Source organism: Hemiscyllium ocellatum, chromosome 6 (assembly GCF_020745735.1).
Source record: "Hemiscyllium ocellatum isolate sHemOce1 chromosome 6, sHemOce1.pat.X.cur, whole genome shotgun sequence".
Taxonomy (NCBI): Eukaryota; Metazoa; Chordata; class Chondrichthyes; order Orectolobiformes; family Hemiscylliidae; genus Hemiscyllium; species Hemiscyllium ocellatum.
The window spans coordinates 72,404,440-72,423,215 of record NC_083406.1 but is presented as its reverse complement, the minus strand read 5'-3'; the positions used below and the strand labels follow the sequence as shown (position 1 = coordinate 72,423,215).

General features: G+C 39.7%; 1 protein-coding gene across 1 annotated transcript in view; it reads left to right on the top strand.

The window, feature by feature from the left end:
• Window positions 1–76: 76 nt before the first annotated feature.
• The window catches only part of tgfbrap1 (transforming growth factor, beta receptor associated protein 1), a 63,565-nt gene continuing 44,865 nt past the window's right edge, over window positions 77–18,776 (top strand). The window contains exons 1-2 of the mRNA XM_060826019.1: window positions 77–178; window positions 15,329–16,030. Of these exons, the coding sequence (XP_060682002.1) occupies window positions 15,346–16,030 (685 nt within the window). The 5' untranslated portion in view covers window positions 77–178; window positions 15,329–15,345. The remainder of the gene's footprint in view (window positions 179–15,328; window positions 16,031–18,776) is intronic.

Sequence of the window (18,776 nt, the reverse complement as noted above, 5' to 3'; positions counted from 1 at the left end):
GAGGGGGAAGAAGCGAGTCGGTAGCGCCTCTCGTGGCGGGAGGAGAGAGAGGCGCTACGGTCCAGATCACGTGATAGTACAAGGTGTCCTGCGGAGACGTCACATGGTCGGAAACGTATTGGAAGGGGCCGGATGTGAGGCTGATAGGGAAGACGTCAGTTGGGACCGAGAGGCTTGGGTAAGGAGGAGAAGTAGTGGAGGAGGGAGTGGGTCAATGGGGTCGAGGGTCTGTTAGTGAGAGATGTGTAAATTGATCACAGTGTGCAAGGGTTAATGGATGTGGGGAGAGATAGTGAACAGAGCTGGGTGCCGCTTGAAGCAGAGTTAAAAGGAACCGTCTCGTTATTCGCTATTCAGCGGCGATTAAGAAATGTATTTGATGTTCGTAGGTAGCTCTTAACCATCTACAGGGACATTATTGGTGCTACAGGTCTGTTCTCTAACCGCGTTCTACTTCTGTCTGGTGAGAAATCCCAATTATTATGATTATCCATTCAGTGGCCTCCTAAGAGGCTGAACGGAGAAATGGAAGTCCTACCCACAACAGATCTTTGCACATAATAATACGATGTATTCCATGGTGTGGGGCTTGTAGTCGCTATGACACTTCAGATAATCTACTGTTATGGAATTGTGCAGATTTGGTTGTGTTCTGTGCACTGTCTTCAATGGAAGGTGAAGCTAGAGACTTTTGCTGTGGGGGTCAGTTCACTGATGTGTCATTATGCAACTGCCACAGTTCTAGATTGAGTTTATGTATTCAACTTTGACTTTTGGTAGAAATATATTTTCATTGTTATAAAGGGGAAGAAAAATGTCACTTATGTGCTTCATGTTTGCTCAAACTGCTGAACACATTTTGGAAACTGTCAGATTTAGAGCAGATATTTGTGTGCAGCAACATTGCAGAAAGAACTATATGCTAGTGATCCAGGTGATCTTTATTTTTTGCTTGACTTTATGGAGGGTTTAAACTAATTTGGCAGGAGGATGGAACCAAGGAGGTAACATCAATGAATCATGGAATTGAAAGCTATGTAACATTGGAGCAAGAAATAGTAAGACATCAAATGATGAAGTGTGATAAGGTCTAAATTAGATTTATTGAATTTAAATGTGTAAAAAGCTGGTGTACTGAGTGTACAAAACATAATGTGACAATGAAGGATTGTGGCTCAATACAATTCCAGGACCCTCCTAACAATTCCTGGATACATCTTTCAGAAAAAAGTAGAGGAAGAGAAAAAAGGGGCTGGTAATATTGATTTAAGGACATACTACTATGCAGGTGAACAAGGATGCCAAAGGAATCAGGGACAGAATCTGAGTTAGAACTAAGAAACAGTAGAGTTAACATTACATCATTAAGTATATTCTTAAAACCATCAAATAGGAAAGATGGAGAGAAAAAAAATGGAATTCTGAAAGGTGTGGAAAATTATAATGGGGTTAGAATGGTTATTTAATTATCAAAATATAGACTGGGATAGGAATAGTGTAGAGAGGAAACAGGGAGAAGAATTCCTGAAGTGTTCAGGAGAATTTTCCAGGTCAGTACATTTCTAGTCCAACAAGTAAAGTGTTGGCTTTGGGGAATGAGTTGAATCAAGTGGCCCAAGTGTCAATCGCAGAACCTCTCGGATACCATGCTCAGTATTATAGTGATTAGGTAAGCTGTGAAAATGATAGAGAGCACTCCAAAGTAAAAAGAATTATTCAAGAGAAGGACTTGTAAGATCTGTCCCAGGTAAACTGGAATCAAAGATCTATGAACAAAACTCTGGGACAATAGGCTGTCTTTAAAGACAAGAATAAAGTCAATGTTTTTGCAAGAGGGAAAGATATAAAAGCCAGAGCATGAGTAAAATGAAAGAGAAAAGGGTGCGTACAGTAGTTTAATAATACAAGTGAGAACAAGGATAACAAAATTTCAGTGGGAAAATGACAAAGGAAATGTGAAGCAAAATGGCATTCTAGAGGATATTCTCAATGGATGGCAAGACTTTGTTTCCATGCGATCTGGGTGGTGGTAACTCTTAGACTCATGAACAGATACGTCTGCAACCAAGCACTTTGGTGAGGGTGATGTCAATTATGTTTTTCCCCTCATTGGTTCAATCACCTGTTGCAGGCACAGTCTAGCAGCTATACCCTTTAGGACTTGACCAGCTTGATCTGTAATGCTGTTACCAAGTCACTCACCCATAGTACATTTGGTGTCCTCTCCATCCTCATCATTCCTCCAAGTGGTGTTCAATATGGAAGAGTACTGATACTTGAGCCAATTGAGGATGGTACATGGTAATCAGAAGGAGGTTTCTTTGCCCATGTTGGACCCAATGCGACTTCATGAGCTCTGGAGTCAATGTTGAGGACTCCCAAGGCAAATCCCCCTCTTCACAGTCACACTTTTTGAATTAAACTTGACAATGTCAGGCTGTTGCTTAATGAGTATGTGCGGCAGCTATCCCAGTTTTGACACTAGCCCCCAGTTGATAGTAAGAGGACTTTGCAGAGTCAACGAGGTTGTTTTGCCATTATCAGTGAGAGGTAGTTCTTCTGTTTTTTTTGTTTAGACAACTGTGTAGCTTGCGAGGCCATTTCATAAGGCAGTTTAGAGTCAACCACATTGCTGTGGCTCTGGAGTCGCATGTACGCCTGTCCAGGTGAGGATGGTAGATTTCCTTCCCTGATGAAAATTAGTGAACCTTATGGGTTTTTCCATGATAGTAGACCACGAAAACACTGTCATCATTACATTCCTAATTCCAGATATTTATTGAATTCACATTCCACCATCTGCCATGACCAGTGTCCCCAGAACATTAGCTGTTTTCTGAACCACTAATCTGGTGATAATACCAGTTAGCCTTTGCCTCCCCTACAAATGTTAGGTCACAAAAGCAGAGGTCTGAGAGATTCTGGATGATATAAAAATCAACAGAGGGAAATTTGGCAGCCCAGCTGTGCTTCACATTAGCAAGCTATAAAAGCCTGTTTATCATTCATCTGAGGATGCTAAGGGAAATAAGGATGAACATTGCAGAGGTGTAATCTTCTCTTTTATCTTTGCTGTGAGATTGCAAAGGACTAGAAAAATGCAAATCTTGCACTCTTGTTCAAAAAGGTGTAAGAGTAAACCCAGCAACCGTAGGCCAGTCAGTTTGACTTCAGTGATGGGAAGGCTTTTGGAAACAATAACCTGAAACAAAATTAAGACACTTCAACAAATTTATGATGGTTTTCTTTACAATCCATACTTGAAGACAAATTGTGTATTTTGTTTTAGTGTAATGCGAATTGTTATGAGTGGACTTCCAAAAGATCTGGGATAAAGTGACACGTGATAGGTTTACCATCAAAGGTACAGCCCATAGAATAAAAGGTTCAATGACGACAACCTAGATATGAAGTTGGTTGAATCATGGTAAATGGGTTGTTTTTGTTGAAAATGGAGAAAGATAGATATATGGTTAGATACTTCAGTGTTCAATATTAGGTCTGCTGCCTTTTTTTGGTCCGTATGAAGGACTTAGATCTGCATACTTATGATGACATCATAACTTAATGAAACTTAAAGGTAGAGATAGACTTTGAGTTTTGCCTGCCACTTTTTTCTTGTTGTCTTTAGTGCTAAGAAGAGTAAAGTGATTAATTTAGGCAGAACAGTGCAGAAAGGTGACAAAAAACAAAGAGTACATTTCTGAAGCGGATGCAGGAATATGGGATTCTGGGTTTACTGATGGTTGAATGTGATAGCTGAAAATGTGTTGCTGGAAAAGCGCAGCAGGTCAGGCAGCATCCAAGGAGCAGGAGAATCGACATTTTGGGCATAAGCCTGAAGAAGGGCTTATGCCCGAAACGTCGATTCTCTTGCTCCTTGGATGCTGCCTGACCTGCTGCGCTTTTCCAGCAACACATTTTCAGCTCTGATCTCCAGCATCTGCAGTCCTCACTTTCTCCTTGGTTGAAGGTGATAGAGCAGGTTGATAAGCTTGTTATTATGACATTTAGAATTCCGGGCTTATAAGTAAGGATGTGGAGTAGCAAAGCGATGAAATTATTATAAATCGATATAAAAGCATTGACTACATTTGTGGACGCAAGAATGCAAAGGCTTCAGAGTGTAGGAAAGCTTTATGAGGATGGTAAAGAGAAGGGGGGCTCAGTTATGAGGATAGCTTGGGGAAGTTGTGCTGCCTTTCTTAAAGATGAGATTGGCTCAAAACCGAGAAGGATTTGGACAAAAATTGTTCCTGTTAATAGAAGATTGTAAAATAGAGAGCATTGATTTAATTTGAAAGGCAAAAGAACAAAAGACTGTTGTCAAACCATGTGTATGCAGTTGAGATCTGGGCAGCACTGCCTGAGTGTGGTGAAGACAGATTCAATCATGGTTTTGAAAAGCAAATTGAATAATTATTTGGAACAAGTAAATTTGTGCGGCCTTGGAAAAGATTTAGGAGTGGGGCTGGCTAAGCTACCCCTGTTGGAAGCAGACATGACAGGCTGAATGGCAGCTTCTTGTGCTATAAACATTCGATGATTTTTTTTCCTCCCAATTTCCATTGGTTGAGGTTTAAAAGTTCTCATGGCCACTGGAGAGAACTCATCTGATCTTCATGGTGTTATTAAATCTTTCACTTGTACTTGAGAGGGCCTTTGTTGTCTTTCTAATCTGAAGATTCTAATGGTGTAACATTCCACTGCACTGAAGTATCAACCCAGATTTTGCACTCTAATCTCTGCAGATAGAGGTTTGAACTCATAGCTTTGACTCAGTGCAGTAAGTTCACAAGGCTGACTTGTAATAGCAGGTGTTTACTTTTTTAAAAAAAAATCAGCTTCCACCTTCATAGATCAATATTCCATAAGTGCCCCTGTTTCTGAATAATAAGGATGATATCTGCCAAACTTCATGATTTGATAGCTGATAAATACTTAAGTTTTATCATATTTGCTGGTTAATTCTGCTGCTGTGGTTGTTGGGGTTTTAATATGAAGTTCAAGTGTATGATTAGAACACACTGGCTGGAAGATCCCTTGTATCTGTGCTCATTTGCTCGTGATGTAGCACCAGTGATGTGGGAGCAGATTTGAGGAATATGTTGACCACTGACTCTGTAAACTTTCATTAAAGCAGATGCTGTAGGAAGTGTCTTGCTTTGATTTGGACATGAGCATAGTGGTGAATGTATAATTTGCACTAGCTTCAGTAGGAACAGAGCTGTGCTCTATCTGGTGAGAGTGAGATGGGAATGAATTCATAGATTGCTTTGGATGAGGATACATTTTCCTATCAAGGACCCCTAAGTGTGGATGCTGGTTTTCACTTATTTCTTGATGCACTGCCAAACAAGCAGTGCAGAAAATTAAACTAGACTTGATGGAAATTGTATTGGATTTGTTCAGTCTAAATGTCGTGACCCAGGAATCATAAAGATTTTGCAGGGACAAAATTGTATAACATGGAGAAAAGAAGCCTTTATCAGATTATTGAAACACAGCTATGAGTGAAGCTGACTTGCTGCTGTTTATGTCTTTATATCAATATAAACCCTACATCTATAAACAGTTCAAACATTAATTCTGCTGTTCCAAAGTATAAAGCTAGAGGTGCATAACTGAAAGAGATGCAAAAATTCAAAAATTTGTATGCCTCTACAAGCAAGTTCTGTCTTGATGAGTCTTGGATAAAGAGCAGAAACCTGAGTTGAGGGGAATGCCACAACATCAGTGTTGGAGAAAATAAATAAATCCGAGTTTGGGAGGCGGGTATTGCTGACAAGGGCAGCATTTGTTGCCCATTGCTAATAATTCTTGAACTGCATGGCATGGCCAACCAATTCAGATGGCAGTTGATTCAACTGCACGGCTGTGGGTTCGGAGTCACTTGTAGGCCGGACCAGGCAAGGATGGCAGCATTCCTTCCCTAAAGGAAATTACAGCTAGCTTAAATTCAGATTTATTAATTGATAACGAATTTGAACCCATGCCCCTATAGCCTGGGCCTCTGCATTATGAGTACAGTGATTCTACACCACTGTTTATACATATTTTTGTATTGGCTGTATTCACATTCCTGGATTGTTGTCAGTGCTTCACAGCATGAGAAGTAATTTCTAAAGTGCTCACCAAAGTGATACAGGGAAGCATGATGCCAGCATTTGCACAGCAGGCTCCCAAATATATTTGGATAATCTGCCCGGATAGATCTGGCTGAGCTAATAGATTGGGACAAGCTGAAATTACCCCTAGTTTATGAATGTTGCTCTGGATTTTTTTACATGGCAACAACTTAGAGCTGTATCTGATATTTGGCACCACTGAGGGTGTTGCATTCCCTCAGCTCAGCCTTGAATGTTTTCCTAGATTACCGATTTGGATGCAAGGTTCTCTGACTCAAGCAAAAGTATTTCATCTGAACCAAAGCTGACACAATTTGCCTCGATGTCCTCCTCCCCTTCCCCAAAAGAAGTGAGAGATTAGAATCTCGTTACAAAGGCATATTTTCAATCTTCTTTGTAGAAGAAGGCTCCTTTTTATGCTGAAATTCTGACTTTTTTGAGGAATCTGAAATGAAAAGAAAAATCATTCATGTAGGAAATGTTCCTTGTGCTTCACAAGCAATAACCAGATCAAGTGAAATATGGCCAAATAAGAGAATATTAAGATTAATGATTAAAGTCTTAATCAGAGAAGTAAGTTTTAAGGAGAGTTTTATAGAGAATATCTATTCAGATGGAATTGCAGAACTTAAGGCCTGGATGTTTTGGCCTGTGTTTGGGTGAGGGTTGAGTAAAGAATAGAGATGGGCAAGAGATCCAAAACAGAAATGCTGATCTTCAAAGGGCTGCAGGATGGAGGCCATTAAAGAAAGGGTGGGATTTGAGCACGATGAGAAATTTAAAATTCAAGGGATTAGTGGTCTGAGAATCTCTGTGAAGCAGCACGTTTGGGTGATGAGTGACTAGCACTGTGTTTTGGTTAAATACAGGTACATGAACTTCACATAAGCTTATGTAAAACATGTGTAGCACTTGGCCAGCAGAGTATTTGAATAATTGAGTCTGGAAGAAACAGAAACTTTGAGTCGGGATTCAACTGTTGATAGTCTGAGCTATAGGTGGAAGTAAACGATGTTAAGGAAGCAGGAGTAGTCTTTTGTGATAGAAAGGATATAGAGTCAGAAGCTCGTCTCAGGGTCAAATAGGGCCTGAAGCAGAAACTTCCATGGATACATTATCTATGGTTTCTTAAAAAGTCAGCATGATAAAATTGTCTTTTTGTCATTGTAATGGTTTTATGGATACCAAGGATTGAAGATAAATGCTAAAAATGCAATAAAATATTTAACATTTTTATTGAACTTGGCCTTGATTTAAAAATAATCAACTCTCCTTTATACTAAACTTCTTGAGACTGGGGCAAGCAACAGCTGATATTCTCTATTTCCCATTCTCCTCCCCCCTTTTTTATATTACCTTCTGTAATTCAGGACTGGAGTTAATCATAGCGATCTCTGGCACAGAAAATGGCCTTTTGGCCTATTGAGTCTTCGCTGGCCATAAATAAGTACTAACAATTCTAACCCATTTAGTTACACTACAATTACATTAAAATTTTAAAATTATCATCCTTGTTTTCAGATACTTCTATGGCCTTTTCCCTCTATATCAGTGTAACCTCCAATCCCAAGATATTAGCAGTCCCTTCCGCATTTCAATGACTCCACCATTAGTGACTGTCACTTCATTTGCCTAGGATCTGGAATGCCGCCCTTACTATTCTTTGCCTCCTTTAAGATGCTTAATGTATCTCTTTGACCAAGCATTTGGTCACCTGACCTAAAATCTTGTGTTGCTTGATGTCACACTTTCACCTCTTTAAAAAAAGTGAATTCTGATCAAGGATAACTTGCTTCCATCCTGGTTCAGTAATTTCTGAAATGTCTGATAAGTTCAATGTGCGACCTGCAGACTGTCATACTTGAAGGAGTGGATAGTTTGGTTGTTAAGTGGTTTGTGCACTCTCTGCAACACCTTGAATTCATCTGTGTGCTTGTGACATTGTATCTTTTTGTTTGATGTCTTCCCAGATGAGTTTTCTACATTTTTGCTTGGTCACAAACCAGGAACTTCTATGAGCTAATTTGATCTATGTTTGACCTCTTCAGGGATACTTTGATGACATCCTAAATAATTTTCAGTGTCTGACTAGGAGGCTCCTGCTGGGATAAAGTCCCAAGTCAAGTATTAGCTGAGAGAGTCTGGGGTCAGTCTGAGAATACCGACCAGCCAGAGACCCGGGTTCATTCCCGCCTTAGGAGACTGACTGTGTGGAGTTTGCACGTTCTCCCCGTGTCTGCGGGGGTTTCCTCCGGGTGCTCCGGTTTCCTCCCACAGTCCAAAATGTGCAGGTTATGTGATTTGGCCATGCTAAATTGCCCATAGTGTTAGGTGTAGGGGTAGATGTAGGAGAATAGGCCTGGGTGGGTTGCGCTTCGGTGGTTCGGTGTGGACTTGTTGGGCCAAAGGGCCTGTTTCCACACTAAGTGATCTAAAAAGAATCCTCACTGATTTTGAAATTTTATTTTTATCATTTTGGTTTGGAGTTGTGAGATGAGAGTTTAAAGCTGAATGTGACCTTTGAGTTGTGAGCAACAGCTTGTATTTTTAAGAGAAAATGAGATCAAACTAATTTTTGCTTATGAGGCCAGGCCTGGAAGTAAAGTGTAAGCTGATTCTTGTTCAAAGTTCTCTATAGACATTTCAACCCCAGAGAGGCATTATGCTGAAATAAATGACAGACTTTTGAATGTTAACGGGGGGTCTCAAAGGTTGGTTGGTGCCAAAAGAATGCTTGTGGGGGGTGGGGTGGGGGGGGGGGGGGGGGGGGGGGGGAGAGAAGGGAGAAGAAAGAGAAACTGGTTTTGAACTATTATTTTAGTCGGAAGGATTGTGGCTGCAAAAGCTACAGAATGGATGCTTGATTGTAAGCTTATTGAAAGTTCAGAGAAATAAATCTATTTTCAGAATCAAGTGAATATTCTTTGGAGCCTACTCAAAGCTGTCTTCATTGACTGGTGACTTCAGAAACCCAGCGAGAGAAAATCACGTGTGGCTGTGATATTATGGTTCATAGACTGCTTGATTGAACTGGCTATCTCAGATTTTCTTTCGTCTTTTACTTGTTTGTTTGTCTGTCTTTGAGAGTAGGAGTGGAATCAAAGAAGATTGGGTTTAAATCATAAACATTAAAGAGATTACCTTGTTATTTAACTTTAATCTGCTAAAGCTACTGTATTACAAATAAATTGTTGTTAACTTTTTTTTGTTGTCTGACATTGGTTATTCATAAACTCTGGTATTAGTTGTTATTCAGAGTCTGGTTAGGAATCATTGGGGAAATTTTGAGGGTCAGTGACTAATTTCACTGTTGTGATGTGGAGATGCGGTGTTGGACCGGGGAGGACAAAGTCAGAAGTTACATGACACCAGGTTATAGTCCAACAGGTTTATTTAAAATCCCAAGCTTTTGGAGCGCTGCTTCTTTGTAAGGTGAAATGGAAGGAAGCACACAGGCACAGAGTATATAGGTGGAGACATAATGGCAAGATTATTTCAGATAATTAAGATAAGTACAATAGTGTGAGTGGAATGTTGGCAGGTGAAGAGTGCCAAACAGTGTGGGCAAAGTGCCAACAGCTGAAAAACAAGTGAAAGATGACCTATCAACAGATTAATTAAGGCAGAGATAATTACAAATAGTCAAAAATAAGATGGCGCTAGAGACAAACCAAATGGTTGGAATAACATGAAGAGGTATCACAATTGCGAGTCAGCTCATACTGAGGTAGAGACCAAAGGAGTCATGCAGTGCTGTTGCCTTCAGAGCAAAGTGCTGATGAGGAATTGGAGATCACTTTTCAGGCTATTAGATGAGGAATGGAAGGTGGTACATCTGTTACTGAAGGGAGGTGTTGCAAATCACACATGAAATTTGCATTGCAGCACACAGGGATTTGAAAAGCTCTGGTGTTCCATCAAGGATTTTACCTGGCAAGTTTTGCATGTAGATGTGCTGTTTGTAAAACATGCCATACTTGTCAAGTTGTCGGCAAACTTCAAAATGAAATTAAACCAGGTTTTGAGGAAGCACTCAGCCATGTGCTAATGGATTGTGTTGGATCATGACCTGAAACTAAAACTGCAAATGAATATATCCTTATCATTATGGATTTCCAGCCTATTCCCCTCAGGACAATCCAAGTAAAGTGGTAATAGAAAAACTAAGTTTTTTTTTTACTTGTTATGGCCTACCAATGAAAGTACAGTCTGATCAAGGAATACACTTGCATTAACACTTATCCAAGATAGCATTAGTAGTTTGCGGATTAAACAAGTGGTAGCAACTGCTTACTATCTGCAGTCCCAAAGCGCTTTTGAGAAGAATCACTAGACACTCATGACCACGATCAAAGCTTATTATTGTGTCCAAAGGATTGAGACAAAGGGTTAGATTTTCTCTTACTTGAGACCAGAATTCTCCTACCGAATCTACTGCTTCAGCCCATTTGAATTATTTATGATGATGAAATAAGAGGACCATGAAAACTAATTAGAGATAAATTGAGTCAGGAAAAAAATCTTCAATGTTAGCACATGTGTTGAGAAGTGGTTTGAGAGTTGTGCAGGAATATTTAAAAAGTTCCTAAAATACAATGAGTGGGCAGATGAGCATGTGACAACCAGAAATTTCAAAGTAGGTGGTGAAGTTTTGGTACTCGTACTTATACATGGTAAGCCACTAAAAGCGAAATTCAGTCGTTTCTGCAAGATAATTGAAAAGTTAGCAAGATAGGAGGAAAAAGAATCAATTGTGTCACATAAACCTGTTAAGTGTTATTGCAGAGAACATGATGAGAATGGTGTAAAGTAGTAAGTGTAATAGAGGAGGATAGAAGAAAGAGTGAAGAACAAATGGACAGTTCCCAAAGTGAACTTCCCACTAAGTTAACAAATTCAGAGATATTAGAAAGTTTGGAGCACTGCATACAATTCTGGACACCCTGTTAAAAGAAGAATGTTATTAAACTTGAAAGGGTGCCAAAAAGATTAACGAATGATGTTACTGAGACTGAAGGGTTTGAGTTATAAGGAGAGGCTGGATAGGTTTGAGACTTTTTCCCTGGAGTGTAGGAAGCTGGGGGGTGACTTTTTCGAGGTTTATAAAATCATAAGGGCTTAGATAAGGTGAATAGCCAAGGTCTTTTCCCCAGTACAAGGGGATTCCAAACCTAGAGGGGCATAGGCTTAAAGTGAGAAGGCAAAAATTTGAGAGGGACTGGAGGGACAAAATTCCACATAGCACAGTGTGTATATCGCAGAGGAAATAGTAGACGCAGGTACAATTACAATATTTAGTCATTTAGACAGGTACAGCAATAGGAAAGATTTGGAAGGATATGAATCACAAGCAGGCAAATGGGACTAGTTTAGTTCAGGAAACCTGGTCAGCATGTATAAATTGTGTGGAAAGGTCTGTTTTCATGCGGTATGACTCTAACTGTATGACTAATTTAGACACTGCATTTTCCTATGTTGAGAAAGATCAACAGGGAAATATGGTATGATTGCTCGGGAAATACAAATTGGTTTGCAAAGATACACTTGGGCATACCACATTAACCAAATATAAGGTTGATGTTGATAAATCCGATCCAATAAAACAAAACCCATATTGGTTAAACTCAAGAAACAAGCCAAAGTGCTTTCTGGAGAATTGCTTGATCAAACCAAATGAGTAATGAAGCATTCTCCTGCTGTATTGGTTCCTAAACCAATTGTTTTGACAGTACAAAAGTAAATACACAAAGATGGATTCATATCCTATTCCCAAACAAGATTGCATTGATAGAGTTGGTAGTGTGACATTCTTATCTAAAATTGATTTGTTAAAAGGATACTGGCAGGTAAAATTGACACTCGAGTGTGAAGGAAATTTTCATTTTTTGCCACGGATTGCACCAATGTAGAGTTATGCCATTTGGATTTAAGAACACCCCAGCCATATTTCAATGATTTAATGGATAGAGTTATAGCTGAAGTACCTTATTGATGACATCATATATAGTATGATGTGGAAGATGGTGAGAAAACCTATTTTACACAATTGTAGTCAGCCAGGTTTGTGTGAAGCCAAGTAGAAAGTGAATTTGTAAAAGCCAAGGAGACATATTTAGGATATCTTGTAGGACAAGTACAGGTGTCACCCAGGGCAGTAAAATTAAGTGGTTTCATTTACTTTGCCACCCCAAAGCAGAACATGACATAAGGCTTTTAGGACTGTGATTTTATTGAAAGTTTGTGCTTTTTTTTTAAGTACAGTAGCCGTACCCTTGACCAACTTGCTGTGAAAATAGACAAAGATGGCATGGCCAACAGAAGGCCAGGCCTGGAAGTTCAGAACACACTTTCGCACTGACAGTTGAGGCTAGGTCAATTGTTGGTTTGAAATTGATGTAAGCTTTACTTAATAAAATTCTAAAGGATATGAATGAGAAAGCAAATATATGGAGTTCAGTAACGTAATTTCACAGAAATATAATGCAGAAGGAGGCTATTTGACCCATTTGAGGATGGGATAATAGATTTGAGGACCTAAGTGGTTTACTCTTGTCAATGTGTTCCATCAGGCTGAGAATAAGTTGGTTATTCAGCTGCTGTATACACTGCAGCTGAGTCCAAGAGACTCTGTGCAGTGGTAGTGTCCCAACCATTATGTCCTGTAGACAGACAGCCAACTCATATCAGCCTCCTTAACTCTGTATTCACAACACAGTAAAATTAAAATAATCAATGACCCTCAAAATTGCCCCAATGGTTCCTAACCAGACTTTCTGAATAATCAATTTCAGTCTTTTTGAACAGCAGTATCCAGACACCAAATTTATAGTTCAAATCTCACATGTTCCAGAGTGGTGGTCATTAACATCTCCAAATGAGTTGCTTAGAAAATATCTGCAACTGAGTTTAGTTGCCTAATTGCAGATGTATTTTGCAGCATAATCTGTGTTGCTAATCTGACTTAGATAAGCTAATTCAGCTCAGGAAAAAAAATTGAATTCTGGACTCTGCTTGTTTGTATAGTTGAGCATTGTAACACATTTACTTATTAAGCTACTTAACAGATTGGTTAAAATTCATAGAACATAGAGTAATACAGCACGGGAAGAGACCCTTTAGCCCACCATGTCAGCACGGACCATGATGCTATTCTAAACACCGATCTCATGTGGTCTGTGTTCCTCTCTTGCCTGCCTGCTCATGTTTGTCTAAAAGCCTCTTAAACGTTGCTATTGTATCTGCTTCTACCATCTCCTTGAGAGCGCATTCCTATCTTATGTTTTTTAAAAAAACTTGCCCTGCAACCTCCTTTAAAATTGTTTTCTCTCATCTTAAACCTATGTCTCCTAATATTTGACATTTCCATCTTGGGGAAATGCGATGGTGTGGGGGCACGGGGGAGAAAGACTCCAACTATTTACCCAACCTCTGCTTCCCATGACTTTTCAAACTTCGGTCAGGTCACCCCTCAGTCTCCGCTCTAGTGGACAATCCAAGTTTGTCCAACCTTTGCTTACAGTTGTTGCACTCTAATCTAGGCAATATTCTCTTTCTCACCCTCTTCAAAGTCTTTACATTCTTCCTATAGTGTGGCAACCAGAACTGGATGCATTACTATAAATGTGGCCTAACTGCAGCTTAATAAAATTTAATGTTATTGCCAACTTATACTCGATGCCCTGACCAATGAAGGCAAGCATGCCATATTCCTTCTTTTCCACCATATTTAATTTCAGGGACCTATGGACTTGTACCCCAAGATGTCTCTGCATATTAATGCTCCTCCGGGTCCTGCCATTTACTGTTTGCTTTCCTTTTACACTTGATCTCCCAAAATGCATTGCCTCTCACTTGTCCAGGCTTAAACCCTATCTGCCATTTTTTTGCTCAACTTTATCCTTTGATAACCATCCTCATTATCCACACTATCCACTACTACACCAATTTTTGTGTCATCTGCAGACTTAACAATCAGACCACTTACATTCTCATGAATCAACTATATCAATTACAAACAACAGAGGTTCCAGCACTGAAATTTGCAGCGAACACTATTGGTCACAGTCATCCAATCAGGAAAAACATCCCTCCACAACAACCTCTTCACTCAAAACATTTGTGACTAAGTGTTTCAGCATGTTGCAAAGATTTTATTTCTGTGGAATTCCAATGTAGATTGCATTGATTTGATATCTAGCATTCAATTTCACAACACTGTTGGCATTGAGTTAAAGGTTGTCAGAATAGTTAGAGGCTTTTTCATCAAAGTCATATATTGACCCATTACTGTCATTTATATTACAGGTTGTCTTTTACATCGTATATAGGGGAAAATGGTAATTTTTGAAATTGTTACCAGATGGTCTGGTCAGTGGTGAGACTTTGTCTTTTTGTTTTAACAAGTGAGTTGAACACAGATGGATTAGCTTAAAAGAATTCACTTCTGTAATGGATTTACCATGAATAATTTTGAATTATAGTACAATATCTAACTAAGCCATAATGGCTGAAGCATAATTATGCTTTCAGCTGAACGGGTATAGTAATTTTCTATAGCAATCTTGTACAGTGCAATTTTCAATCGCCGTTTTCTACAGTGAGATTTTTCTCTAGCACAGGGTTGAGTGGAATGCAACTGTCGCATTACAGCAGAACGACCTGAATTCAGGTACCTTTTAATGGTCCGTGTTTGGTTGTTTTTTTTCTTCCAATCTTCCATTGAGCCAACTCCAAGATGACATGTTACAATGTCCGATTTTGTCTGCCATAAATGACCTGAATAACACTCTGTCCCACTTGTCCCTTCCCTCTTGCTGGGTTCTGCTGTTTCATCTAATGTCAAAGATGTGATGAAGTATGAAGTTTGTGAATCTGCTGTGGTCAACTGAAGCATTAAGTAGTCATGTTACAAAAATTAGATCTTCCATAACTAGCACCTATGTGACATGGTTACCACTGCAGTAATACATTTAAAATTTCTCTTGTTGCTTCAGCTCTGCTGAAGAGCTTTAGATACTGCTTTCGCGAGAAGTACCACAGGATGATCTTCTATTTTTGAATCAACTAGGGCATGTTACAGAATTCATTTTATTCGATATTAAGAAAATATAACTACGGTACTATTAATTCCTGGAGTGTGTGAGGGTCTGTTGATTTCATATGTAAGATGTATGATTCATTGTATTTTTGTCTCTTTTTAGATGACTGAGAAGTCACAATGAGTGTAAAGGCATTTGAACTTGTTCCTGTGCTTGGACAGGATCTGCTGATAGGAGACAAAACTTGGATTTCTGTTGACTGCATTGAATGTTGTGGGAAGAACCTTTATGTAGGAACAAGTGACTGCTGTATCTATCACTTTAAATTGGAAGAGAAAGCATCCGCCTCCGGGAGACTTGCATTTACTCCAACAAAACAACTACACAAGTATCTAGGGGTAAAAAAAGCTGTGAATGAGCTGAAGGCAGCATCTGCTTTGAACAGGCTATTGGTTTTATGTGACAATATTGTCATTTTAATGGATATGATCAGCCTAGAGCCTGTACCATCAGGAGCTAAAATCAAAGGAATAACTGCATTTGTTGTGAATGAGAACCCAGTGACTGGAGACCCCTTCTGTATTGAGCTTTGTGCCATTTCAATGAAGCGGAAAACTGTACAAATATACACAGTACATGAGGACCGTGTTCAGTTAATAAAGGAAATATCTACACCAGAGCAGCCAGTTGATATGGCTGTAGATGGGTACTTCCTTTGCTTGGCAATGAGCACACAATATATTATTTTGAGTTATAACACTGGAACTTCTCAGGATCTGTTTCCATATAATAGTGAGGACAAACGACCGATAGTGAAACGGATTGGTCGAGAGGAATTTCTATTAGCTGGTCCAAGTGCATTGGGTAAGTTTATTATGATATTTAGTGTCATTTGGTGTATATGATTACTATTACAAAACTAACATGGAGTTAATTGTTCCAGAGGAGTGGTGTATGAATCATCTATTTTTAAAAATTGCTGCCAGTTTCAAACCCAATGTATGTTCTCATAGGTAAGCGCGATTTTTAATCACTAAGAAGTCAAGTAGAGAGCAAGTGGGGCAGTTGGATTACACTAAGGGACTTGAAGTTTTGAAAAAAATAAAGATGCTTCTGTATTTTGTTCTTTATAAAGTGAACCATAGAAGGTAGGATATTATTTTAAGGGGTGGATACAAAGAAAAAATTCCCAATTTACCTTGCTAATTACATTGGTTCTGTTACCCAGTCTTGATATTTAGCAAGATTGTCACACTGCTCAGTGGAAGAGATCTAATTTAGTGTTGTAAAGGGATCAGATGGAATGGGTAAAACAATAGATGATTTCAAGGAGGCGATAATTTTAGGTAGACTCAAATAATTCCTATGGAGGAGGAGGATATAAAAGCTAAAGTTCTATAAAGGACTAAAGAAGTTTTAAATTATGACACACAAGGTTCACTTAACTGATTGACATGGTAAGCATCACAGAGACATGGTTGCAGGGGTTTCAGGGCTGGCAGTTAAACATCCAAGGATTTGCAACTTATTGAAAAGACAGGGAGGTGGTCAGAGGGGGAAGGGTTGCCCTGTTGGTTAAGAATGAAATTAAATCTATGGCACTGAATGACATCGGGACAGTTGATGTGGAGTCTGTGTGGGTGGAGTTGAGGAACCACAAAGGCAAAAAAAAAATGGGAGTTATGTACAGATCTCCCAGCGATGGTCAGGACCAGGGGAGCAAGATATACCAGGAAATAAATGGGGCATTCAGAAAGGGAAGGTCACGGAGATCATGGGGGATTTCAATATGCAAATAACTGGGTGAATAATGTTGCCGGTGGATCCACTGAAGGGGAATTCATGGAATAGTTACAGGATGGCTTTTTGGAATAGCTTGTGATGGAGCCCACAAGGGAGTAGGCTATTCTGGACTTTGAGGTATGTAATGAGCCAGACTCTATAAACAATCTTAACGTCGGGGAACACTTAGGAGGCAGCGATCATAATATGGTAGAGTTCAGTCTGCAGTTTGAAAGAGAGGAGGCAAAATCGGATGTAATGGAGTGACAGTTAAATAAAGGTAATTACAGGGGCATGAGAGAGGAACTGACGGCTGGGAAGTCAGAAGATTGAGAAGACTACAAAAGCAGAGGATAACAAAGAGAGAAATAAGGAAGGAGAGGATCCAATATGAAGATAAGCTGGCCAGTAATACTAGAAATGATAGTGAAAGTTTCTTTCAATACATAAGAAATAAATCGGAGGCAAAAATAGAGATTGGGGTACTCCAAATTGATGCAGGAAGGCTAGTGATGGGAGATCAGGAAATAGTTGAAGAACTTTGTGTCAGTCTTCACAGTGGAAGTGTTGGGAGTGATATCCTAACAATTAGGGAGAGTCAAGGAGCAGAGTTGAGTATGGTAGCCATTACAGAAGAGAAAGTTCTTGAAAAGCTAAAAGGTCTAAAAATTGATAAATGCCCTGGCCCTGATGGGCTACATCCTAGAGTTCTGAGGGAGGTGGCTGAAGAAGTTGCAGAGGTGCTGACTGTGATCTCTCAAAAATCACTGAACTCGGGGAAAGTCTCAGATGATGGGAAAATTGCTGTTGTCACCCCCTTGTTCAAGAAAGGATCAAGACAAAAGATGGAAAATTATAAGCCAATTAGCCTAACCTTGGTTGTAGGTAAAATTCTAGAATCCATCGTTAAGGATGAGATTTCTTGGAAGTGCAAGCTTGTGTTAGAACAAGTCAGCATGGATTTAGTAAGGAGAGGCCATGCCTGACAAACCTATTAGAATTCTTTGAAGAGGCAACAAGTAGGTTAGACCAGGGAAACTCTGTGGACGGTATCTACCTAGACTTCCAAAAGGCCTTTGATAAGGCGCCTCACGGGAGGCTGCTGAGTAAGGTGAGGGCCCGTGGTGATTGTGGTGAGCTACTGGCATGGATTGAGGATTGGCTGTTTGACAGCAGGCAGAGAGTTGGGATAAAACGTTCTTTTTCGGAATGGCAGCTAGTGACAAGTGGTGACCCGCAAGGTTCAGTGTTGGGGCTGCAGCTGTTCACTTTATATATTAATGATCTGGATGAAAGGACTTGGGGGTATTCTGGTGAAGTTAGCTGATGATACGGAGTTCGGCGGACAGGAGGTGGGGAGGCTACAGAAAGATTTAGACAGTTTAGGGAGTGGCTGATGAAATTCAGAAATGGCTGAAATTTAATGTGAGCAAATGTGAGGTCTTGCACTTTGGAAAAAAGAACACAGGCAAGGACTATTTTTTTTAAATGTTGAGAAAATTCATAAAGTCACACTCAAGGGATCTGGAGTGCTAATCCAGGATTCTCTAAAGGTTGAATTGCAGGTTTAGTCTGTTGATAAGAAAGCAAATGTAATGTAATTTGTCTCGAAGGTTAGAATGTAAAAGCAGTGATGTGCTACTGAAACTTTATAAAGCTCTGGTTAGGCCCCATTTAGCATGCGGTGTCCAGTTTTGGGCCCCACAACTCTGGACATACTGGCACTGGAGCGTGTGCAGTGGAGATTCACACACATGATCCCTAGAATGATAGGCCTAACGTATGATGAATGGCTGAAGATCCTGGGATTGTATTCATTAGAGCTTAG